This window comes from Solea senegalensis, linkage group LG20 (assembly GCF_019176455.1).
Source record: "Solea senegalensis isolate Sse05_10M linkage group LG20, IFAPA_SoseM_1, whole genome shotgun sequence".
NCBI lineage: Eukaryota > Metazoa > Chordata > Actinopteri > Pleuronectiformes > Soleidae > Solea > Solea senegalensis.
This window is the reverse complement of record NC_058039.1, coordinates 10,817,921-10,844,820: the sequence shown is the minus strand read 5'-3', so window position 1 is coordinate 10,844,820 and position 26,900 is coordinate 10,817,921. Positions and strand designations below refer to the sequence as shown.

Here is a 26,900-nt window from a genome sequence, read left to right as displayed (position 1 = left end):
CTCTACCCAGCAGGATTTAAAAAGGTGCTTTCTCTCGCATCCAACTCATGAGCAATCATCATCCCTTGGTCTCATCTCTGCTAAAAGGGGACACGGCCCTGCTGGCTCCATTAGTTACGACAGTAGCCCCGAGGAATAAAACAAACGAGGTTATTCACTGTGTTTAAATTAAAAGAAAAGAAGGCCATGGAAAAAAAGAAGAGGGAGGTGATGGTTATTCACTGTTCAAGCTGGAGGTGGGACACAGTAAAGAGAGCTCTACAAAGTCAGTGTAATATTTTTTCTAATGTTGTCCTGTGTTCATTCTCCATTGTTTTGCTGGGATTCTTTTTCTTCTTAAACTGGATTACAGGATTACTGAACTCCCCTGTCAGAATATGAGTGATGTTAGAGGTTTACACTGACCTGTTAATCTAAATCCTGCCAAGAACCAGGGAAACAGATGAATCAGTGAACCCTGTTAAATAGCCAACACCAATGGGATGTTGACAGTTTGGCTATGTTGAAGGAATACAATCACAGACTTATCACGTGTGTTATTACCTCAAATAATGTAATGCAACATAGATATCATTGTTTTTCCAGGTGCTATAGGAGAGCGCGGAAGACTTCATGCTCAACAGATGTACAACACGCGCACACGCGCACACGCGATGATCGGAAGGCCCTTTGCACACCCGGTTCTCGTTCCCGCACAGCGTCACCGCAGCCACCTGCTCGCTCGTGGAGACGTCGCGAGTTGCGGCTTTTTGTCGGACTGTGTTTTAGTTAAATCGTCTTTGACTGAAAAATAACAGGCACAATAACAGACTTGGGTAGGGTTGAAGCTTCACTGCGGCAGACGCAGAGATACCCAAGAACAAATCGGACCTCGAGTGCGTGATCAGGTATCTTTCAAAGGGCTTTCTGTTGCGTGGTGAGATGCGGATGTAAGTCAGGGAGCCCCCCCTCTCCTCCCCTCCCCTCCCCTACATCCTGGCTGTTTAGCATTCACCAAGAGAAGGCACCCACTCACTCAGACGCACAGTGCGCCCATAGGGAGAAAGGGAACATCGGCACGAGCTCTCTAACCTAATGCTATTCGTAAATCAGAATCAGAGCACGGGGGGAACCATCCTGCTGCCAGGAATCATTTCCACCCCAACCATTAGGAGGCATTGTTAAAGAACCGTCCATGCGGGGAGAAGAACTCTGATTTATTAAACTCAAAATGGCATCGTGGAAAAGCCCCCACAAGAGTCAATGGAACATTTTTTGTTTGCGTGTGCGGTGTGTGTGTGTGTGTGTGTGTGTCCGTGGGGTCGTGATACTTGATCATTAAAAGGCGAGCCAGAAATAAGTGTCCGTGCAGGTTACGTGGGCGCAATGTGCTGTGCGCGCGTGAGTGCGCGCGCGCGTGATGGGGTTTCTTTTGGCCACTGCGCAAAGTTACAGATCTGCCAGCAGCTTTAGGAGGGAATCATACAGCTCTCTGTGTCTCCCACCAGACATTCAGCATTCACAAGGGTATCGCCGTCCACCTGTGCCCAACGACCGAGCCGACATTTAACTGCTGAGATTCATTTCGGCTTTTTTTTCCCCTCTCTCTCCCTCTCTGCCACCGGTTCCTCCGTTCCGTTCGGGTTCACAGATCACACATCCCCTCGGATAACTACCGACGTACTTCACTCTTCTTGAAAACGGCACCGACTGGAGAAAAAAGGACTGTGCAGCAGCAGACTGTGTGTCTGTAAATGTGAGAACGTGTGCGCCAGCACCACACTTCCAATCTGATCTTTGCACGACGACGTGAAGGATGAAACACATCCGTACATAAGCGAAAGACTGCAAAGTAATCTGGAGCGCATGGCGCAAAGAAACGCTTCCAACGGTTTGCATGTGGAGGTTAATGGATAGAGCACATTACCTGATCGCTGTCAGCAGTAGCCGAGTTATTTGACGTGACGGCTATTCTCCGATCGGCTCCGTAGAAACAAATTAAGTTTCCCATCCATGGCACGTCTCAGATATACAGGGAGACTATCATTCATTCATCCTTGCTGCTGCTGCGCGGAATCTTCTCCCCACAAATGTTCTGTGCGAGGCATCTCACTTCCACGTCTCCGAAACGGAACAGAAAATAAGTGTACAACATAAATAGATAAATAAATACGACGTGGACTCGAGGAGGACATGAAATCATAAAGTAGCCATAAATTAAACGGGAACAAGCTGAAAAAGGCACTTGGAGGAAAAAAAAGAAGGGATGACGTTATTGTAGATGTCCAGTTTTGTCCAAAAAATAAATCCACGTCATATAATCTCCATGTTTTTGCGCATATAGACACATATATCCCAAAAGTAGCAAGAGGACGCGCTCACAGGCAGCAGCAGCAGCGCCGCAGCAGCAGCCTGGGCAGAGTGGGATAACCAGCTTTTTTTCTAATGATGCCCGGTACTCCAAGTCCAAGAAGGCTCCTCATTTGAAGCAGACATTGACATAGAGAGACCGAGGGGGCGGGGACAGGAAAACAAAATAAAAAAAAACCAAAATGATTGTTCCGTTAACTGCCAAAGGGTGAAATGTGTCTGTGGTTCTCGCCTGCTTGTGCATTTGGAATAAGTATCCACGGGCAGCGGCTCACTGTCGGGCATCTGGTTCGCCTGCAGTCGCTTCACAAGCAGAGAGATGCGCGTCCTCGCTGCCCTTCGCCGGGATCTGTCGAGCGCGTTCTCAACAGAGCGGCCGCCCCCCTCCCCTCCCGTTTTTTTTTTCTTCTACCGCAACTGCCATCGTCGTGACGTCAGCAAGCGAGCGTGTATTCAAATATACGATAAGGCTTTACATCACATTTGTAACATTAACTGACGTCAGTTCATAGTACTTCACTGCTCTGCATTGTGCACCGTTATACAAATATATGCATTGTTTTTTTAATATATATATATATATATAATAACACACACATAAATCACACAGCATCACTAAAACATGCTCGTGCTCATTCTTCCAGCTTTTACTCTGAAAAATGAGGTTTGCCATTCTTCAGGCTTTTGTTTCAAACCCTGCAAACAAAACAAAGAAGCTAAAATGTGTGAAGAGATGCATACATTTTACAGGCACCACCTCTGCAGGCAATGGTGTATTTAGACTTTGGACCACCTTGCTGCATGTTTTTGCATATGGATGAGTAAAAGTGGTGGAACATTAGTCAGCTCAAGTGCTTCTCCTGAAAGCTCAGATGTGGAGAAGGCACTAGTGCAGCGCATCTAGTCCAGACAGATTACTAGCCATCCATCGTCCATACTTCTGTTTTCTTGTTTTGTAATAAGTCGTCCATTTTGAGGAAGAATGTATTAAATTAGCTACAGTCTACTCTTGCTTTATTCTACTGCTGTAAACTATGACCTGATATTTATTGGCATGTGAGGGAAGCCTTTGTGCACATGGAACTTTATTCAATTTGTATTTAATCTAAAGTCAATGTCGTTAAACCTTTTCAGTCAAATGCAGACAAGGGCAGGAAGGCTGTGGAAATTAACTTTCCAAGAGTGGACAATATTCCCCAATGGACATTTAGAAATTGCTCCACTGGACTCATTGGTCACGGACATGTTCCAGAGAAAAGAGAAGGTGTCAAGGGACTGTGTCCGCCAGTTTACAGCCTGTGAAAACTACAGGTATACTGCGAGCCCTTAAATGTGAGATTTTTCTCTATTCCCTTTCTGTAGATCCTGTTTATTTACATGTGAATAAATTGTGTGGGTTTTCTTTTAATTCTATTTCACTTGATCTGCATTTGTATCTTTTTTTTGTGTTTCGAAATCTTCTACGGTAACCTGGAAACCTATAGAGCGCCGATAACTGACATCACAAGATGCAAGCGCCAGAACCAGAAATAACACAATTATGGCAACATATATAACAGGCAACATGCCAGTCAACCTCGCCTCTAGTCATAAAAAGATAAGAAAGTGCAAAGATGTTGAATCACCGCAGATCCCAAGAGGGGGCAGAGTTCCCCTCATCCTACTCTCAAAAGTAGAATGAGGGAAAGTTTAACAGAAAGTTTCGGTTTGTGATATATTGCTCGAGCTCCGTGGATGTAAAATGCACAATGAACTCTGACCACTGTGGCAGTGGTAGTGGTAGTGGAAGTGGCACCATTCATTTTTTGCACAAGCCTTTCCTGCCCCCATTGCAATGCAAACAAAATGGAGCCACTTCACGTCTGGATTGCAACTGCAAGCTCATGTTCACTTGCACTCTGAAATGAGTTTGGCCACTCCCCCAGCTCAGAAACATTTGCATCTGACCACTACTAACAACTGACTGACAACCAAAATGGTAGCTGCAGGCCTGGAGAGGTTATATGCATTTAGACAATATTAATCCAAGCAAATGTTGTATTTACTCACTTAAAAAGAAGATCAAACAACGATGTTTCTGTGAACTGCAGCCATTAATATCACCCCTGGGGAATATAAAACTGACTGAAACATTTCAAGTCGATTTAAAAATGAGCACACAGAGAAGCACTGCACCTGTTCTTCTCCCCATAAGTTAAATGCAGGTTGAATGTGCGTTCTGATGATGTCACACACAGACACACAGTCAGTTACAGCTGCAGATTGTCCACCACTCCAGTGACAAACAACGCAGATACAAAGCATTCCAATCCAGATGATGATGAAGAATGAAATACACATCTCAGACACACAAACAAAAATCAAACAACAGATATCAAAAGCAAAAAAAAACAGCAGCATAATCTTAAAATCTATTCCCGAACTCAAAGATAACCATACAGGACATAAGTGTGATAAGGCTTTTTGTAAAAAGCGTAAAAAGTCTGGCAGGAGTATTTTGTAGAATAAAGGGTGCTGCAGTGGTTCAGTCTGGAGGAGATAAAAGAATGGATGCCCTTTTGTAGATGTGTAGATGAAAGAATTGACCTAGTCTTGGCTCAATATCTCAGTTACACTATACTCTACAAAGCAGGACTGCACATCTTGCAACACCTTACCTTTAAAGTACAACTCGGAGTGGAAGAGAACATATAGGTCACAAGTCTCTTTTTTAAACAACAGGTGGTATAAGAATAAATGAGAGAGTGTCAGTCCTGGCAGTAGTGGGAGCAGGTGGTGTGTTTTTCTTACTAGTACAGTTCTTTTCAGTCTGTGCTACAAAGTAGCCACTGAAGCCATGTCAATAAATGTTTCACGACTGTTGTAGACAGGTTGAAAAACACAAAGGGCGACAAAACAGAAATACAAGTCGTGCTGCTAAGAATCGTTCTTAGAGCAAGGTTCCTAACTGTTGTAACTTTGGCTTCAGTCAGGCTAGACTCAGGACAGAGGGACCGAGCGTTCCCACAACTGCAGAATCATGGACACATCCATATACTATCCACCATCCATTGTAACTTATTTAGCCACGCAAATCCATGTCAAGGAAAACATACAGTGCACCCACTGTAACAGATAAGCTTGTTCAGGCTACCACTGTCAGTCTCAATGCAATGTTTCAGCACCAAGGAAAAAGCCCACTGCTTTACATCAAGGATGTACACTAGCACACGGCCAATATCTCTTGGATATTATTTACACATGTTGCTATGCAGGAAGATTAAATGATTGGATTCAATACAAAGCAACTGAAAGCAATGCAGTGCAGAAGGATGTGGTAATGTAAGCCAAAGGGTAACGGATTGGATTTGTCTTAACCACCCGTAGCAGACAGCAGATATAACCCTTAAAGAACCATGTTTTTGTTTCTCTAAATCTGAAGCTCATTTATGGCATTTCCTTTTTTAACTTGGCCCTTTAACGGACAAAACACTTCAATGAAATTGATAGATGCCTGAAACCTTGTTCCATGTCATGTACCCAGCTCGTTTGATAACCTAATACATTTAAAACGAACAGCTCAAAGCTGCTAAGGATTATCAATAAAGCATAGTGCAGTGTGTTGTAAATACTGTTAGCAGATGGCCAACAACTCAGCAGGTAGGCTAACTCAATGTGCAAAAAAAAGCATTGGCACTGAAAATTTCACATGCCTTGTCAAATTGTCTGTCCCAAAATGTTTGGGTTGTAGGAAGCCGGGTAGGTCATCCTCCCCATAATAATCTTTCAACCACCTGAACAAACCTGCGACTCACACCATACTTGACCAAGTTACTCAGAGATTCGCACGCTAATTGCAGTTTGACGTAAGGGAGCAGACATGAGATATTAGAAAGCAGGAATCCATCTACATAATCAAGTTACTGTATATTGAAGATCAACTCCAGGTCTTAGCGGTACAAAAGTACATTGTTCAAATATGAAGTAGAACATGGGTTCAGAGCAAACCTGATAATCAAAATCAAATTCTGTGTAGTCCATTCTTTAAAGGTTAAAGAACTTTGTTTTTCCCACTTTCCTTCATAGCGACACACTTGCCAACTACTAGGTCTTTGTCAATATTTTTGCTCAACACATGGCAAAGAGAGGTAAGATGTATGTCTGGTCTGCAAAAAGCTTGAAATGAGCCCTTAGATATAGGTACAACGTGATTTTGCTCTGGCACAGACTAGTTGTTGACAACTACTACATACAATAGTGACTTCAAATTGATTACCACTGCATCACAATGCATCTTAAGTTTACAGACTGAACCTTTGCACTTGAAATCGCATTTGTACATGCCAGCTCACTGATACATCTCAGTGTCTGTTGGGTAGTCAAATTAATCTTTAGTCGGAGACCCTGTGGATGGTGACCCTGGGTGTTTACCACCTCCTTCCACACAGCCGTACGTTTTAGGGCTCAGTGAGTTGAATTGCAGCATTACAAGCAATTTCATTTAGATTGGAGAATGATAATAACGTGCATCTAATGAAAATTAATTGGGTCTACACTGACGACCATAACATTATATCTTTTCCAAGGGAAACAAGGATTTTTCCTGGTGTGCCAAAAGATATGCCAATGATCATTTTTGCTCCACTCTACAGCTCATAGGAGAACCATTTTATAGACAGTTTGCCTGAGAGGATTCTGCTCAGGATTGAATTTGTGGCCTCCTAAATTGGCTGAAATGAAAGCACAAAGCAGATCAAAAGGGAGAGTTTCTCTGACTGTGATAATCATGCTCATTTATTAGCATTACAACATGCCATCACAACTAATTCTGCAGCTGCATATTGTGATGAAAAATTCTTCGCTCACCTTATTCAATTTTCTTATTGCCCCGAGAAACTCTCTTTTACCATTTATCACTTCTCATGAATAAGTGGAAAACGGATTTTATTAAGAAGATAACACCAAGACCGTCCTCTTCTCTCTATATCCATGGTTCTCAACCTGTGGTAGGTGTGTCACCAGTACGCAATCATCCTCTGGTGGTACTTGGTGGAAGAAATACTGTTCTATACCAGTGTATATGATCGCAGTGGAGCTGAGGAATTTTGACCGGAGTGCATAGAAAATCAAACAAATAACAATAAGATTATAATAGAGTAATTTTATCTCTTGCTCTTTCTTAATATAATTTTGCTATACCAGTGTCTTAAGTATATGTGAGGTAGAAAAGGATGATGAGTGAGCAAATTATCTTATTGCGAATAAATCGGCCTCCTGTGAAAAGTCCATAGCCGACTTTGCTCAACCGATTTACACCATTGTATTTTAACATTGGTGACAATGGTGTTACTCCAAGCGCTCAGTATGTTCTCAGGTGGTACTTAACATAAAAAGTTTGTCTGATGTGATGCTGGACAAACAAACTCAAGCTCCTCCAGTCTTTCATACGTCAACCATCTGGTCGGACTGCACCTTGGAATCACAACATCACTGGAGTAGGACATTTTTAATCAACCACAACAGCCCATTTCCTAACATTCTTGGCAAAGACAGAACAATCATTGTCAGGACATGTATCCCTGTGGTGTACAGTGGGGATGGTTGGCAGGTGCTTCATGTATGCACACTGCAGGCTGCAGAGTAATGAACCAAATAGATGCTGGGTATGATCTCGTATGTGCGCAGCACAACGGTTTTAATTTGACAAATGTATTCATGTGTGGACCTGTTTTGAAAAAAATATAAGACAGAAAGATTGCTCGTCTGGATATATATCAACCATCCCATATCAATGAACACATCCTTTGACTTGTATCCAAGGAGATATTGGAGTAACATTAGCATAGTATCAGGCCTATCATATCCCTTTCATTGGAATATCATCAAATTGTGCATTCGTCTTGGAGAGCTTAGGATGTTGTTGCCATTGCTGGCCTGTAATACTGATTGAAACTCACCCTCACTGGTTACTCTATTATGTACACCATGCACACACATGGATTTTTGGCAAAACAACCTGCTGAAGTTCAAAACAAGCACCAAAATGGTGGAAATGTGATTTAAATAACCTTAAAAGTGGCATGGTAGTTGGTGCCAGATGGCCTTCTCTGAGTTCTACTGGGATCTCCAGGGTTTACAAAGAAAGATCCAAAAAAAAAGATAATATCCCAAATGAGTGGCAGAGGTCAGAGGAGAATGACTAGACTTGTTGAAAATGACAGAAAGCTCACAGTGACATGCAACAGTAACTTAAATAATTACACAGTACAACCAAGGCATGCAGAACACCACCGACAGCTTAATGGGTCAAACCTTAAAGCAGTTGGCCTGCAGTTGCAGAAGACCACGTTGGGTGCCACTCCTGCAACTTTATTTATTCTTCTGTGAACCTAATAATGGGAAACTCAGTTGTTAATTTCTAAGAACTGGCGTTTTAATTGTTTTGTCAAACATTTAGCTAACTACAGGATACTTAGCAGTAGTAAAAATCATTCCCAGCACCAGAGCTGACCTGCTTCTCCAGTGGCTATGCTTCAGGAAGCAGCTAGGTCAAGCTTTGTATTGTCCATGTAAATGCATTATTCACAAGTACTATACTGCTTATGATGTACACACATCAGCACAAGTCACTGGGCCCCTTGACCTAATTAGGAGACATCTGTTGTGGCCAGAGGGAGAGTTCCTGTGCAAGACACTATAAGGAAAAAAAACGACTGAAATAAATGTTTAAATCAACAAACTACATATCACCTTACATAATCCAATATTTATAATGAGAAGCAATGGTTCTCAATAAGTGCATCTAACCCTGACTGCGCAGTTTATGCATCATGCCGTGTTTTACATTTTGGCCAACAACAAGAGCCTGTACTGTATAAGGTGATCCTTTCTGAGTAATATCTCAGCCATGTAAACAGGGCAAACAATTCCTGTCACAGAGTGGGTCTTTGCTTATTTAAGCCTTTGGATTCCTCATTGGATTGTTCCCATTAGAAAATGGGACTGAAGTGGCACATGAGGGCCAGAAAAACATTTTCAAAATGGATCAAGCTTGGAGCCTTTATTGTCAAAGGCACAACCAAGAACAACAGTACTAGAAAATTCACGTTATTTTCATCTAACCTTCTTTTATATTATATATATAATATAACCAAAAACACACTAGCCTTTTCCCCACTCATTGGCACTTTTTTGCCAACCATGGAAGACTATCATTTGTGGCCAACTTTAATTTGTAGAGAAAGGGGAAAAAAAAGGCATGCATTAACTCCAGTGCTGCTGTAGGACACAAATCAATGTAATTGTCTATCTTTACGCTTTGTTACTTAAAATCACCTTAATTTTGTTGAGGCAAACTGGCTCAAAAACAACAATACATTTGATTTGCTTCCTGTGATTCAGGACAGGCCAAAGCTCTGGTGCTCATCTCATGCTGTCACTACAGGTTTTCACTTTCCTTATTCACATAGCGAGTAACAGGGAAAACTGAGCCCAATGAAAATCACTGTCACTTTGACAGCTTGCTAAACTCACAGAGAAAAGCATTTTCAGACTAGTATTTTCCCTGCAGGACCTCAAAGCAGTCTGAACCATCAACTGTTTCAACGTCCATACTGACTGTTTGCCTTTAGGATTCATTCTCTTTCTGATCTCTGTTTGCAGTAATAGCTTTGATGTTTTCTAGTGCACCGACATCAATCACGAATAACACCGTTTTCACCCTACCTCACATCTATTCACGCTTTCCATTGAAACATTTAAGTAATCCTTCCTTTTCTGTGTTAATGAACACGCTCTACTCATATTTCAAATCATGACAATGCTGTGCTTCAGAGATGTGTAGTAAATTCAAGCACTAGAAAATGTATGAATAACACATAACCACATTGCTACGGAACTTGCAAATAAGTTACTTATTTGCGGTAAATGTGCATATGTGCATACTTGTATGAGCATAATTAGCTGTACGCTTGCGTGCATGTTCACGTGCATTCAAATACATGAATACTAATTTGGGTGTGTATGTGGCCGTTTGTGTGTGTGCGTGCGTGTCAAATGCTCAGTCTACAAAATCGTTTGTGGAGTGGGAGCTTGGAAAAAGCAGTGGTCCATAAAGCCAACTGAAGTTCCTCCCTGATCAAATGTGACAATTATGATAGTGCTCCTTGGTACAGAACTCCCCTCTGGCTCCTCCGCCCAATCCTTCCTTCTCTTCCTAATACCACCTCCTCTTCACATCCTGTAGTCTGCTGCCTGTTTCATCATTTCATTTTTAGACTGTCTTCACTACCTGCATTAAGCTTCTGATTTCTCAAGGGACAAAGTTATGATTTACTCAAACAATCACATTTTGTTTTTAACATTCAAGGGACTGTAATCACATTTCTGTGTCACTGATAATCTGGAAGACTTCAATAATATGCTGCAGCCAGACTATTTTGTCTATTAGGACAGTGGCAAAGACACATACTGCATGTTTCTTACTGGGCAGTCACCATTTGCTAGAAAGAAACATCCAAAACACACATGTAGGTACAGTTTAACATTAGAATACCAAAAACATAATTCCTGCTACTGAACGGTTTTCATGGTGGATATATTGACAGGTCATTATTGTAAATATGGTTATTGTAAAAAGACTAGTGAGTTTTATGGTGCATGCTAGTCTCACACTGTCCTGACTTACATGGATTGAACAGAGCCATTAGTAATGGCATCAGTTACACCTGTACTTTCCCGGCTTTAACTGCATATTTAGCATAGCCCTGGGATTTAGCTGTTGGGATCTCTACATTTGTTTCAAACTATGTAAAATGACAAAAAACTTAAATAAATGCTAATATAAATATGAATTAAATGGATGTAAGTGCAGTCTAACCCCATGCTACCAAATGCAAAGCTTGCAATGTCATTGTGATAATGCTAGCAAACATTGTCAGAGTGCTAGCAGTGCTATCAAGCTGATGTTTGGCAGCAGATTAAGAGTAAGAGTATGAAAATACTGTTACAACAACTCTGAGCTGCAACAGTTTAGATTATTTCTTTCCAACAGCTCATTGTGAGTGTTTAGGTTTTAATAGCAACACAGACGACGTGAAGAAACCGACAAATAAATGCAGAGGCAGTAAAACAAACAAAAATGAAAAGAATTATGAAATAATATGTGGATCAAACTGAGTCCAGACAGAAAATAAGCTTCAGACAATCCATCTGTTGAAACCACAGAGACACAATGATGAAAAACTCAGGAGAAGTTAAGGTGATGCAAGATAACACACTGCTAACAGTGCTAACACACTAGAAAAGTGTGAAGAGAGTAAGAGGCTAATTGGTTACAGGTGTAACTAATTAGAATGCATTAGGGCAGGAAATAAAACAAACAACACACAGTACAGTGAATAATTTCAAAATAAAACAGGAAATACTAGTAAGGCGTGCAGGGGAGTGCAATATTTAAGAAGTGGAAAGACTGCATTTATCCTATATGAATATGAATATAAATGTATTAAATTCCATAGTAATTGTTTTTAATAATTATGGGATAAAGCGGTAGAAAATGGATGGATGGGGGTATTGAAGGCTAGACCAACCCTCCTGACATTTAGACTTAACTTGAAAGTAAAAACAAAGGAAATAAATTAAACTTATAATTTAAGATATTAAAAGACAAAATGTTTAAATTAAAATTTTCAAAAGGGACCCAGATGCTCACATAAAACACATTATTCGTAAACAAAATGTAAATGTTATTTCATTGTGCCCACCAATGCCTGTCTCCTCATCCTTTCCACAATTTGCAGGGCTAGCTGAAGCAGCCAGGTTTCATTCCTTTTGGGCTATAAATCACTCACATACAGGGGAACATGTGGTGAGTGGTACATTTTCCACATACCCACACACAACCATTCTTACCTTTAATGCAGGTGAAAGATTTTAAGATTATTCTTTCCTTCATCTGACAGAGACAGATCACAGGTGGACCATGCCCTCCGTCCCTCCGGAACCACCTACAGTGCAACTTCTCTCTGGTCATCTTGGTCTGTCTAACCCTTCCTTCTCCCTCTCCTCTTCATAGATAGCTATCACTGCTCTGTGGCCTTCTTCACATATCTCCCTTGGTTCCTTCATCTCCACTTACTGTGTGCTCTATACATCCCATCTCTACAGTCCCCTACCCATACATTTAAGAGCAGCTGAAGCCCACAGCAGAGCACACATTGTTGCCCCATCCATCACAGTTGATTGTAGGCCAAACAGGTCCACAAAAAAATCTATGATTTAAGTCTACCTTGCTCTTGGCTGGACAGGCCGCTATATGGTGCCTCAGCTGGTTCAGATGAGAAAATCTTAAGTAAAGTAAATTTGTTAAGTCTGGACTTGTGCCACTTCTTGATTCATCCTTCAGCCTCAATCATGACTGTTTGCACATTTTTGATTTCCTCCATCGATTATGCGGCATTGTCAATACAAGCAAAGATTTTCAGGGCTCTCCTCTTAAAATGCTAGAACGTGGACTGAGAGCAAATGTCTTCATTAGGACTCAACTTGAACTAAACAAGGTGCGTCATTTGCATGACATGTACAGATTATGTCCAAGCAGCCACACTGCAGTGACTGGCAGTAGGCACAGTACGAGAGTGTGGTGGATTAAAAAGCATTAAGATTGTGTAATCATGTATTACACAACTGCATGGAACAATCAATTCTGCTTGGTTCGAAGGTACAATCAATGGTTTGAATATATTAACTGTTGGGATTAAGCCCCGGGAAGAAATAAAAAAAACAAAACATTTAATTAAGCAACTAGTAAAAAGTTGAAGAAAATAAGTTAACACAGGTTTAGCTTGAATGTGGCGTCATTTAAGATGGCATTCAAGATAACACATGAAATAAAACCTTGCTGAGCAAAAAGTCAAGTTGCTCGACGGGAAATGGAAAAAAAAATACTATTTCTAAGTATGCAATCTGTGACACACAAACACATCAAAAAGCAAGACGTGGACTCTGCAATGCCAGTAATTTGTTTGTTCACTGTATATTTTCCTTAAGTGGCACATTTCCCGTTGGTTTTATCCATTTTCGACATGAGCCATTTTAACGTTGCTGCAATTGAAAGCAGAAATAACAATGACTCCGAAAAGTTACTCTTGTTCCTTTGCTCGAAAAGGAAAATCTAAGAAGCGCTCATGCAAATATTTATGCAGCTCGTTCATGGCATATATCCATGACTGCTCTCCTTGCCCACCATGTTCCTAATTTAGTGATTCAGGCTGTGATGAAATATGAGGCTTTGTTGTACTCTATCACCATGAGGTGGGCAGAGGAGGGCAATGAATAAAACCTAGCGTGACAGTTGTGATGATGGCTGATCTTGCCCTCAAGGAGATGAGTTAGCAATTTCATGTCACACCCATCACTATTAGGCAGCAACACTCACTGAGGAATTGCACCCCATCATTTTGACAATACCAAAAGGGAATCAAGTTGAGAGTGAGATTGCTTGCTCTGGTGGTGAGAAGACGTTGAACTTTCAAGGAGAGCGAATGGAAAACACTTGAATAATGGGAAAATGGCTTAGTGGAGGCGTTGAGTAACTGTTCTCTGATAAATGTGAAACTTTCATTTAATGAATAAAGAATATTGGTTTTGAGGCCGAAGGAGAGAACAATGCACAACAAAGACTGGTTAAGATAGCATTAAGCGCCATTTACATATTGCCATCTCTGTAATCTTCTTGAGTTCTGTCTACTCCCTTGATCTCTCTCCCTCTCTCTCTGTTTTGCTTGTCCAACCCTTTCTGTGACTCTGTGTTTAGCCTGGAGACAGGTCTTCTATGGGCTCTTAACTAAATGGGATCTTTGCTGAGGCTATTGTTGAGAGCTGGGCCACAGCACAGACATCACGCTCCAATAAGCACAGCAAACACTAAAAGGTAAAGGCCATGGATTGTGTATGTGAAACAAACTATAACAGCAGAAACTGGAGAGCAAAAGCATTATTGATGATGTTACAGTTGTACATTTTATATGTTCTTTTTATGTATTCTACTGCTTGCAACACCTCAGTTATTGGTCTCACTGTGACAGATTGAGTTACATAAACAGTATAACATGGGCGTAGTGAGCACATGCCGTGTCAGCTGTGAACACATATGTCTGCATTTAAGGGACATAGACTTTCCAGATGCAACGTACAGTAGTTCTGAAAAGAATCTTCAATTCTGGCTCAAATTTAGCCTCTGACAGTCCATTCATAATTCACACGTGTGGTTTCTTTTAATAGCCAGACTCAAAAAGAATCACAGCATGTGCTCAGTGACACAGAAAAATATACACACTGAAAGCACTTCATACTCGGTGTTCAGTGGGTCATGAAATATTTAAAAAATATATATGTTGCATGTGTTCATTTTTTTTTTCTTCTTTTCTGGACAGTTCATCGTACTATTGCAACAGAAGTACTACCACAACCTCAAAAGTTCTGTAAAAATTCATTATTTATAATGCACTTTCTTTTTTCTTTTTCTCCTGAAAGGTTTTGAAGGCCACTTGCCGACACTTCACTATCGCCTGCGCTTTAAGGTACTGTATTAGAGTGTAGTTGTACTCAAAGAGGACATTAAACATGTCTAGTGATGTGGATACGACTTGTGAGATTTCAATTCAAATGAACATATTTACTCTAAACTAAATTTGCAGAACATCTGCATAATATAATACAGACCTTGCACATGTTTCCAACTATTGCTATCAGGTGTAAAGCATATCGTAGGTTCGTGTATAGCTTCAAGATAAAAATCATTTGGTTTTCTTTTATAAGTGTTTTTGGCAAGGGCCTTGCTTTATAGAGGCCACTATCTTGTGCTGCCAACAAACCAGCCAGAGCGTGTGTTCTGAGTTTTAAAACAGAAGCTCACTATGCAAATTAAGAGGTACAACATCCTGTCTGGTATGTGAAGGCCACTGTAGTTCCCTGGTGCATTTTTTTTTTTTATTATTATTATTAAAGGGAGTGGATGGGCTATTTTTAATTTTGATTTTTTTTTTCAACCATGTCAAGACCCACTGATTCAACTTTGTCTAGTTTGCTCCTTCTAAAAAACAGTCTCCTTATGTTCAACTTGATTAACTCCGCACATCAGAGTGTTGTGTTTATGTTCTATATGAGCGATTTGGCTTTTAAATTAGCAGGGCTCCACCTGTTTCCCTCAGTGGCGCACATTTCGTTTACTTGTTGATGTGATGAAAGCATCTGCTCTGTGACATTAAGGACAGTTTTATGGCTTTACATCATGTATTTATTAGCCTTTTAGAAGGCCGCGGATGCAGCAACGGCAACTTTTGTGTTCATAGAAACGAAGGGGGATTCATGTCTATGTACAAATGTTCGAAAACATTTTTTTTTCATTCATGTGTTGCTGCGTGTGGTGCTTACTGCGGTATTTCTGCTGACATGCACACAATGACAAATACAAAAGAGAAAGCTAAAGGAAAACTAAAGATATAAAATAAAAAGATATGGGGAAAGAAGTAAGGTGTTCCCGGCATTAACTACTATTGGTCTCCTCAACCTTCTAACGATTAACTTTTATGGAAGACTGTTCTGAACATTATCACTGTGAAGGATAGAGGCTTATCCTCCCTGAAGAGCTGCAACAACTTAAAGCATCTGTGCCAGGCCTCACTGCCTGCTGAAGCACAGTTTGTGGTTTCCCAGTGCTCTAATTAAAGTCTTAATTGTGTGATGGTAATGTTTCTTTTATCCTCATTTTAGAATTTCAATAGAAACCGCTAAGCCAATGTACATATCTTCTGGTACTTGACTATTGACTGCTATCAGCACTGTTGGTCTGAAGCTCATTTGCCCTTATTTCTTTCCAAATTTCAGGTAGTTATGGTTCATTTGTGGCTTGATTGCTTTTATGTATTCAATAGCCACTCAGTGATGTTTAGTAGTGAGACTCGACCGACTGCCACCCACAGTGTCAGACTGCGAGGATTGTAAAATACCTTAAGCGTGTGTTGTGTCATTATACTCTCAGCTCCTCACGCCTTCACTTTAACAGCATGGCATTTTTTTGCTGTGTGCTGGTGACTGTGACTGTGTTAAGGAGAGATGACACCGCCTTTCTCTGACTGATCCTATTTTTCTTATGGAGCAGACTGGTGTGTCACTTAATCAATCAATTTTGTTATGGAAGACAAACCATTGCAATTTCTGCCTTTTTTTCATTTTCTTTACTGCCTTTACTGTTTCTGTAACACTGAAAATAACTTCAAAAGATAAATCGGCCATTTTGTGTTAGCTCATAATTCTTTAGAAAAATAAAGCATATTCCGCAAACCCAAAAACAATCTCCCCTGACCCATGTGTGGGTCCTGATATAGTCTGAGTGACTGCCTTAAATCAACTTATGTATTGTAGGTCACTTTGGATAAAAGCGTCTGCCAAATGACATGTAATGTAATGTAATGTAATGTAATCTTATGACTAAAGGTTGGAGTGAAAATCCATCATGTCTGAATAATTAATCCCAGTTGTGATTCCTACATCGGGAACACATAAACACACAGCTTTACAAATGCGATACAACATGCATGCATATTTCTACAGCTTTGTGCACACATATCACAATCTACAAAGACTTTTATGCACCTGCCCCCGGATGTTCGGCAGAGATTTCTCCCCGTCTCCCTGTCTGGTTTGCGGCTTGCTCAGTTGGACATGCTATCCGGCTAATGTATGATTGATTGTTGGAATATGAGACACTACACTGCCCCCGACTTTCCTCCCTCTCAACATGGTTAATGGGCCAGCCAAAGGCAGGTGCAGCGTTTATGTGTGCGTGCACGTGTGTGTTTAGAGGTGTCACCCACAAATCAGTGCAAGGATTTTAGCCCTTTTGTATAACATTGATGGATATTTCTGCCATTTGCGCCTGCGGGTGTACTCATGTGTGTACATGTAAGCGTGTTGCTACCTATAGTGAGAATATAGCAACAGTGTGTTTGAATATAGGAGAGCTAAATGAAGCAGCGAGAAGCATGTGTTTGATGTACAATGTGATTGACCCAAATGGCCCATTTATTGTATTACACCCCCAACATGCCAACCCCTGCTCAAAACCTCTCTTCCCCCATACTTACACACCCCACATCCGCTGCTCTCTGCTCAAACCTGTCCTTGAAATAGCGGAATGCAGTCCATCAAGGGTCTTTACTTTAATGAGTCCGCATTGAGAAATTACTTAAGTATAAGCCTTCCTCTATCCATCTACGCCCCTCACCTTCTTTCCCCTCCCTCTGTGCCTCTATTATATGTTTTCTATAATCCTCGCTTCCATCCTTACAATAAACACTGAGGTCAGGGCAATGCTAAGTGCTTCCTGGCAATCATCATTGGCTTAGTGATGAATGTATGTGTGTGTAGAGCTGGTGGGGAGAGAGACAGACAGGGTTCTGTTCAAATGGGCTACTAATCATGTTATCCCCTTTTTAAAGGGGGCTATAATAAGTGATTTACAAAGGATTATATATACATGATTTTTTTTTATGTTAGCAGGATCTTGGCCCTCTTTCTTCCTTTCTTTCTTTCCCTCCATCTCTCTTCTCTCTTGCTATTCTGGCACTTATGTAACTCTGTTACCAAAAGCAGACTGCTTCACCCTGACCATGCAAGGGGAGAGGGCTGGGAGGACAGAGGGAAATAGAGAGAGAAGGGGAAGAGATGATCAGAATTTCAACAAGCTGTCCTTGATGACTGACCGGAGTGGCGTCATGGTAACACTGCTGTCTTGTTGCAGTTTCGTAGAGGGAGCATGTATGTTTGATGTGTAGGAGGAAGAAGTTTCACATGATAAGAAAATGTGGCATCTTATACGTTTGAATTACTATAGGGAGGCTTCATAAATCATGTGCTTGGACGATATGGATTTTTTTTTTTACCCACACCCTTCCCGTATTTCTCCCCTTTAATTTCCTGAAATTGCATATGAAATGCGTTTTCCCTGACACGTGCTAATCATGTTTCTACAACATCAGCATCAGGATGTGAAAGCATCCACCGTGCTGCAGATAAATCAACATTACCTTCTCAATTATGCCCCATAACCTGATTCCACGCACACACACACACACACAAATAAGGCATCTTATACCATCTAATTCATGTTGCATCTAATGTAGCCAATCAGAGCGAGGCGAGTTGGCAAAATGCAAACATTTTATGGCACGCCACTTTCTTAATAGCGACAGATAAATTACAGTAAAGATTTACCATCGGCATCATTTACTAAACAATGATATGAGGCTTTGTAGACAAGCCACAACAATGAAACTGTAACCGGCGTAGGTCACGGACCTAAATCAATGAAACAGAGGAAATGTTTCACATTGACGTTGGTCATTCTGCGCACCCAGTCTTGCATCTCCCAGTGCATCTCAGGGACAACAACCCTCTGGGAGCAAAATGGGAGTACCAGATAGTAGATTTATGAGGCCCCATTACCCTTTTATTACTGTAAGTAACAATGAATAATTGTCTGTAATCAGGACATTGGGTTGGTGAGAACAGTATTAGGTTCACCTCATATATCACTGGACAAATACTAGTGTTGGGGACAATGAGGAATGAGTATTGTGTTTGGGAGAAAACTCTCTCTTATTTATAATTGTTTAACCCCCAAGTGAATACGATCACATACAATGGCATGAAGGTACAAAGGCCCGGTCCAGAAACGTGTGTGTGTGTCTAAACCTCCCACTGTAGACTTTCTCAAATACGCTCAAATACGCTTACTCAAATTTCCCCAGTAAACAGGCATTGGTGGAATTGCTTATTAACAAAGAGCAATTAATCACATCCAGGAACTGGTCACCTGGGCAACTAAAAAGCAGTGGGGGCAGCAGGGAGTGGACTCCAGCAGCCTCTCTAAATGGCTCTAATATAACATGCTGTGCTGTAAACGCTGCCACTCTGTTGTTTGTCAAAAGGATGCCTGCTGCACGCAAAATACCAGGCATTAGATGAGAAACAGGCTGTTTCATCATGCTGGTGCGACTGTGAAATAAATAACCTCACTCTGTTTCCCAGCTCCCTTTTGTCTATCCCCACCACATCATCTTGCATTTGACAAAACCTGCAAATGTGTCCTCAGCCAATATATTCATAACACACAATATACTCTGCTGTGGCACTTCAATTTTCCTTCATGACACCAATGTTGGCCAAAGTGTCACATTTTAGAGGAATAACAATGAGATTTACTGCACACAATAAAAACAGCAATTCCCAAACCAGATGCTCCCTAAGGAGAGTTTGCAGGTTGGTTGATGAAGGCTGGTCAAACTACACTTCCCAGGGGGCAGAGCTTCATTGCCAGTTCTCCTTCTGGGGGTAATAAACTTCCATTGATCCAGTGACAGCACAAATTAAAATCAATCCTGAGTGCATAGTGTCCCAGTGTGGCAGATTGCAGGGACCATCAAATGAGGAGCGAGGGTGTGTTGGAGGAGACAATCAATTTCAATACAGACCTGATTGTTTCTTATGAACTTACGTATAGGTTTATTTCTCCCTGCATAACTTAGCTGCCATTAAAAAAACAACATGGGCAAGTTTTGTTGAGGTGGAGAAACAAGAGAGACCAGGAGCAGATGTATAACAGTTGTATTAAGTAATTAAGACTATAGAGTCTAAATTATAGATTAAAGACTTTATTTTTTTAATAGTATGGTAATGTAAATTATAGTAGCAGTAGCATGTATTGTGATTCAATTTGAAAGAGGACTGTTTACACCGTTGAACGTGAGTGGAAGGACAGAGGTTACGTTTCGCCTAGTTGGATGCAACTTACTGAAAAACCATAATCACTACCATTATCTAAACCGGCATGAGAAAACAAGTCACCAATTATAGACCTTTAGTTTTTTCCCAGTGTGTTATTGTTGTACCCGTCTGATTAAAGTTAGGCAAATAAAACCACCAGAAAACAACCTGAATAATGGTTACAAAATATAAATGCACATGTACCTGATATTAGCCTGTAATAAAATAAGACATAATACCAACAATGCCAGTGCAGAAGCAAACATTGGGTCTGTTCCATAAGGTTCACTTTATCAGAGCTGTTTGTGATATACTGTATATGTCTTTCTTTAAATGAGTGTGCAGAAATATTTACATTTAAGGATCCACTTTCAGAGCAGATAACGTGACCATAGCACAATCTTGTAGTTTGAAATGTGCTGCCTCTCTAATCAGTGGGTGTTAAGTACAAAACGATGGGGATGGAAAAATACATGTTAGTTACCTACTGTCTACGCTCAACAAATAAACCGGAATATTTCACAAAGCAGGTAGACCAAAAGCGGATACCCGTCTTATTTTCCATTTTGATATTTTTCCATCTTCCTTTCCTACATAATATATGCATTGTAGCCTAAGGGAAAGATTCAATACACCCCAAGGTGAAATCACTACGAAGACATACATACATGTGTCATGTGCGACGTAAGCACCTCTGCCTCATAAAATATTATTGAATGAAACATGGTGTGAAACGCGCAGACCTACATTATATGAATGTCACATTTTCCCCCACACAAATTGCATGCCACACCATAAATGAGTCACACTACTTTCATCATCATAGGGAATTATGGTGTCCTATAATGACGGACACCAAATCTTCAGTTCAAGACAATCCATGGACAATGGCATCGTCTTTTAACAGGAGGGAAATAAACCAAATACAGGACCCAGTGCATTGATTTTTAAAACCAAGACCAATAAGGTAGAATTGCTTTGTTAGTGGTAAAGTAGTTACATTTCACACTTTATATAGGCGTAGAAACAGCAGGATGTGGTGCCGTCACAACAAGTGACTCCGATAAGCTCTGACAGACTGAAGGTTCAGCACTGACACACACAGTCCTGTCATGAGTGCTGTGGCGCCGACATGTTGTGCCCACAGCTGACATTAAACGTGTCAGAGTTTTGCCCCGCAGTGAACATTTATTGAAAACTGTGTCTCGCTCAAGTTTTTGTTATGTGTGGAATACTACATTTGCAGTTCACATAATACTGTATTTCAATCAGACATGTGTAAGACGGTCTAACCCTGATTATATACGTTCAATATACTAACAAGAATAAGAGGTTAAGCTTTTGTCAATCACTTAAAGAAAATGACATGAAAATATGTTTATGTGGAATGATAACTAATGTCTAGCGCCACACAGGTGATTGGTGTTGAGTTTACAAATACTTAAGTCATGTTTCCATCATGGTACAGTTGATTTTTACAGCACAGTTCAGAATGGTAAAGCCCTGGGTCAGGCTAGTGTTTTCGACTGAGAACAGTATCTGTACTAGGTTGGCGGTATGTGCGCATGAGTGCGATACCTAAGAGTGACGTTATACTGGTGCACCGACAACAAACAGCGACATTGAACGCAACACAGTGGACAACAAAGGAGGACATCCGGCAGCTCGTTCTTTCTGCTCCGTCTGTGGCTGTTTGTCTCGTCAAGATTTGTACGAGAATAGACTGTGGCGTTGAAGAAACACCGGCCGCAAGAGAGTGACGCTTTTCTGTCGCCCAATCAGCTGATAGAGTCTAGCTCCACCCGTACCTTACCTTCACTCTGCTACCCCAAGGGAAGGGTACAGAAAAATGGAACTGGGGCCAGTTATGTTGCTACTATTCCTAATGGAAATGCAAAAAATGAAACGGCTTCAGCTGAAAGAGTTAAGTAATGCTACTATTTAACAGCAACATGTAAACCAACATGGACGACACGTAAACATATAGTTCCATGATAACTCGGCAAGCTCATTCACCACTTCTTTTCCGGTAAATAAAATGAATCTGACAATTTATAGTCGACAATTATTTTTCCCATTTAAATTATGTGTTGGGTCACGTTTATGTGAATGGCTGATTTATGGTGTCAGTCAAAATGGCAGATGACAAAGGTAATAAAAGAGGGCTTAGAGTAAAAGCAGGAGAATCTACGATTTCTAATATATACACACACACACAGAAGAGGGTTTATAGTGTATCCAGCAATGATCCAATACTGCTGATTGTCAGCAAAATGTTCAGCATGAACTGGGTACATAAAGCAAAGCTCTCCCAATAACTCTTGCAGAACAGCCCCTGCGTAAAGGCCTCGGGACCCAACATTGATTAAAAGGAGAAGTGAATCTCTGGATTATTCCATTGACCCTTCTCTTTTAAAGTCAAACCCTGCTGGTTTACTCAAAACCCTCACTGGGCGCGCCAGCCCCTTTGGACAGTGACTCACCATCAAGACAACATCCATAGCCTCTGAACGAGGGAAGGTGGGCTCAGGAGGCCGATGATAATTGGCACACGGGCCACTAAGTGACGCGACCAGCTGAAATTCATTGGGAGAAGTCAATTTGAATGTGGACAAGTCGTAGTGACTAGAGAAGAAGAAAAGAAGCTGCAGGACCTCTGGAGATGAGGAGAAGCTGGGCAGTGAGTCATGAATAGAGATAGGTTTCCAGTGGGCAAAGATTTACCAGTATTCCTTGAGGTGGGATGAACAGTTTGGTGTGCTCTTGATTGGTAATTGAGATTCCCCAGTGCTCATCTCCCCCTGAATATTGACAGGCTGGTCAATTCTGCGTGTCCAGGATCGATAGGCAGTCACATTATTCCCTTGTGACAAGGTAGCAGAGCACAAACTTTCCCACTTGATTGATCTGGCACCTGACAAAATGAGTTTTTTTTTGTTTTGGTACAAAAAAAAAAAAGAAAGAAAAAAAAGAGAGGGTTTCATTTGCTGTATATTCAGCAAAAGCACCTCATTCTACACGATCAATAGCACAATATACAGTTTACAACACCAGGCTCTCATTTTATCTCCCAAAGAAAATTAAAGGTTTCATCATTAAAATAGATCTGTGCCTGTGACTCACTTGAGGAGCAGGTTTTTGGGGAGATGATGCAGTGTTACTGGTACGTGCAGATTATATCTAAAGCTGGGCATACACTGCCTTTTATTCATTTGATTTTAAATTGAAACCCAAATTCTGATTCATTTTGTATTTTGACAGTGAGTTAAGGGGGTTCATAACAACCTCGTGCAACGTTTGAAATGATTTTGCAGCTTGATCCACTCTTTAGTCTTTAATTTCCCACATGGACAAGAGTTTGTCTTATAGTGGAGTATAATTTCACCAATTTTAACAGATTTAGCAGAGGGCTTCAAAACAACCAAAAGTGTGAGTCAAAGAACTTTTTTTATATTTATTTTTTCTTCTAAAAAGTACTATATGTGATTAATTAGGGGCTAGTTTGCTGCATGGCGCTTTAATGCATCCAAACTGTGGAAAACAACCATCTTTATGGCTTCTGTTGGTGTAAAAGAGAGAAACTGAATATATGCTGCATCTATATTTAATGTGTGTATATATATAAAATGTGCATGGGTGATTAAAGAAAGCTCCGTGCAAAATGACCGACAAAAGAACACAATATTTATGGAAGGCAAAGCAAAAAATGTACTTTAAGATGACAGAGGCAAAAATAAAAAGAAGACAGTACGAAATTTAGCACCACAAGCAAAACTGTGCATCTGCTCTTAGCACCGTTGTGAGAAAGTACCACATTCATGCTGAGATCTACAAAGCTCAAAAAGCTCTTCATGCATTTGTAACATTTTAAAAGGCACACACTTCAAATCCCCTGCAGTTCAAGGCCGACGCATACAGCACACCTGAATGCACCGAAAGATGTGAAGTTGAGTGAGAGGCTACCGTGTTATCTTGTAGTTGCTTCTAAAACAAAATTGTCTGCCGCGTGTGCGCCAACTTATCGTGCACAAAGTCATTTGGTGTGAATGATCACAATGTGGCACTGGTGTCTCACTGACTCAGTGCAGAGAACGTGTCGCTCTTTGACACCAAGACCGCGCGACAACGAGCCTCATACACCTTTGACAAAGCAGGCGAAATTCATGCAGGTCTTTTCAATGGATGGACACAAAGCACAGTCTGCAGTCAGCATTGTCAGTGAGAAATCCCCAGTCATGATGCTTGTATTGAGTGCTCTATAGACCACTGATAAGCAAATAGACACACTGGAATGGTTCTAGCACTGAGACATCACTCTCCTTACCACTGTGTGTGTGTGTGTGTGTGTGTGTGTGTTTTGATTGGAGTGAGTGAATGAGAGTGGGGAGAAGCAGAGAGAGAGACGCACAAAAACAAACAAATCCCTTTCACCACCATCTGCACTTGGTAACAAAACTATTTTAATCCTATAATACTTAACAGATGACTAGACTTTAATTTAGGACTCACAATGAGTAAATACATGCAGCTCTAACTAGGCTTAAACTTCTCATATGTTAAACGCAGATGTGTCAAGGAGATAAGCCAACAAATTAATTCAGGGTACCAGAACAGGTGCCAATTTCTAAACCAGTAAATCTTTTTCTTTTTTTTTCTTTTTATCTTCTTTTTTCTTGCTGTTGTTGGTGTTCCATATGTCACAGTGCAAGGTGTCGCCCACGGCAACCAGCCTGCAGGATTGATGTTTAATGAGGATTATTCTTACTGGCTCCTTATCACAGTCATGTCAACCGACACTGACACTTTTAATACCACATGTCACTCAAGGTACTCTGCACAATGCCAGGAGGGCTATCAAAAGCCACTTACCCTCACGAGAACACACACACACACACACACACTCACACTCGTCTCACGACATTTGTTGCAAACCCATTGTGGTTTCCAACAAAGCTGTCAGACTGCAAAGCAGGAATATAGTAAAACACACACACACACACACGCATGTGCACTGTGCTTTAGATTACCTGCGGGCACACATACACATCAAGGAGGCAGTATGCAGTTCATCTGTGCATTGCGTTTCAGTAGCATTGCATCCAAAGGGATCAGAGGCCTGACGGACCAATAGAGAGCAGGGATTTAGTTTAAGCCACTCCCCAGGACAATTTGCATTGGTGACATTTTGCTTGAGAAACACAAAGAGGGATGAGGCACCAAAATCCATCTTATCTTGGCTTAGTTCAACAGGTTGGAGTCTGGCCCAAGTGCTCTTGGCAAAACTGCAACGGATGTCGGTTTGCATGCGTGTGTGCCAGAGCAAATGAAGAATGGAAACAGCAGGTGTGCTTTTTTTTTCTCCCCCTGAGTGCGGTTCTGGAGAGGTAATTGTCTATGGTGCCTCATCTTGTGACACATCAGATCAAAAGCCTTATCAGATGCAAAGGTATTCATAACCATTTTCCTTGCTGCTGACTCACTAATGTTTCTCTTTTATTTCTTTTTTCCCCTTTCCACTTTTGTATTAATATCCAAAAGCAAAGAAATATCAGTAACTCCTACTGGATTGTCTCATAACAGATGAGTCAACCTGGCAAACGCATGCGATGTAAAACGACAGGCAGGCAAGCATGATGTTCTTTTTTCAGGAAAACGGAAGGTGACTTTATCCATCAAACAATACCTCAGTGACTTGAAATTGGGATTGTTCCAAAGAAGTTAGGGGTTAATCCAAACCAAGGGCAAAAACACTGTTGCTTGACATTTCCCTGAGTGAGTCGAGGAAAGCAGCTGAAGGAAAACACACTGCTTAAACTTTAATTAGCTACAAGGCAGGTCGCTGCAGACTCTGTATTTTCTCATTTATATTAATAGTTCCTCACATATACAACAGACATCTTCCTTCCCATTTTTACACACTTCATTTGTGGATGATTCAGTACTGTCACTTTAACCAAGAAAAGAAATATACATATCTATTCTCAGGGTCAGATATTCTCTGCAATGTCTACGACTTCTTTCAAGTTAAACCACTGATATTGTTGCAAGCCAGGTGATTATGGACTCTAATTAATTATATTTCCCTCGTTATTTGATGGGTAAAATAACACAACACAAATAGATCCCATATGGTTTATCTATTTCTTTGAGGGCAGATATTTCCTTTCTGACACAAATTAAATCAGTTAAACCTTTAAATCAGTGGTCCCCAACCTTTTTTCCTTGAAGCCCCCCTTGCTTGTGTCCAGGACTAACCAGGACTTCCTCTGTTGCCTTGCCCGTCAGTCACTGATAAAGAGGAAAGGGAGGGGATTAGCTCTTCAGCTCCACTACAGGCTGATGTGTCCCTGGGAAAGACACTCAACCCTGAGTGGTTCCTGGTGTACGGGAAGCTTTGACTTTTGATGCAAAACAACGTATAATGAAGTCGATGAACGGGATGCCCTCTTTATTTTACTTAACACCCATGCTAACGTCCTGATGTAAACATTCCTCAGTGGGCCACGGAATTAACACTTAGCCAAGTGCAGATAACAGCTCTATTCACTCTTGTTTGCTCACAAATATATTGGGGCTCCAATTAGGGGACATTATTCAAACATTTTCCGACGGCCTTGTGTGGATGTCAGTGAAGTCCCCTGTCACTTTTCTCATTATGCACACTCCTCCTCAAAAATGAAACACATCCTCGAACGCAAACCTCCCTCTCGCGGTGTGCCAAGCGACAAGGAAGTGTACACATGGAT

The 26,900-nt window shown here is 41.0% G+C and overlaps 1 protein-coding gene across 3 annotated transcripts in view; it reads right to left on the bottom strand.

The window, feature by feature from the left end:
* The window catches only part of adgrb2 (adhesion G protein-coupled receptor B2), an 89,388-nt gene extending 86,742 nt beyond the window's left edge, over positions 1 to 2,646 (bottom strand). For all 3 annotated transcript variants that reach the window (XM_044052142.1, XM_044052140.1, XM_044052141.1), the window contains exon 1: positions 1,907 to 2,646. In XM_044052142.1, the coding sequence (XP_043908077.1) occupies positions 1,907 to 1,990 (84 nt within the window). In that variant the 5' untranslated portion in view covers positions 1,991 to 2,646. The remainder of the gene's footprint in view (positions 1 to 1,906) is intronic.
* Between the last annotated feature and the right edge of the window lie 24,254 nt (positions 2,647 to 26,900).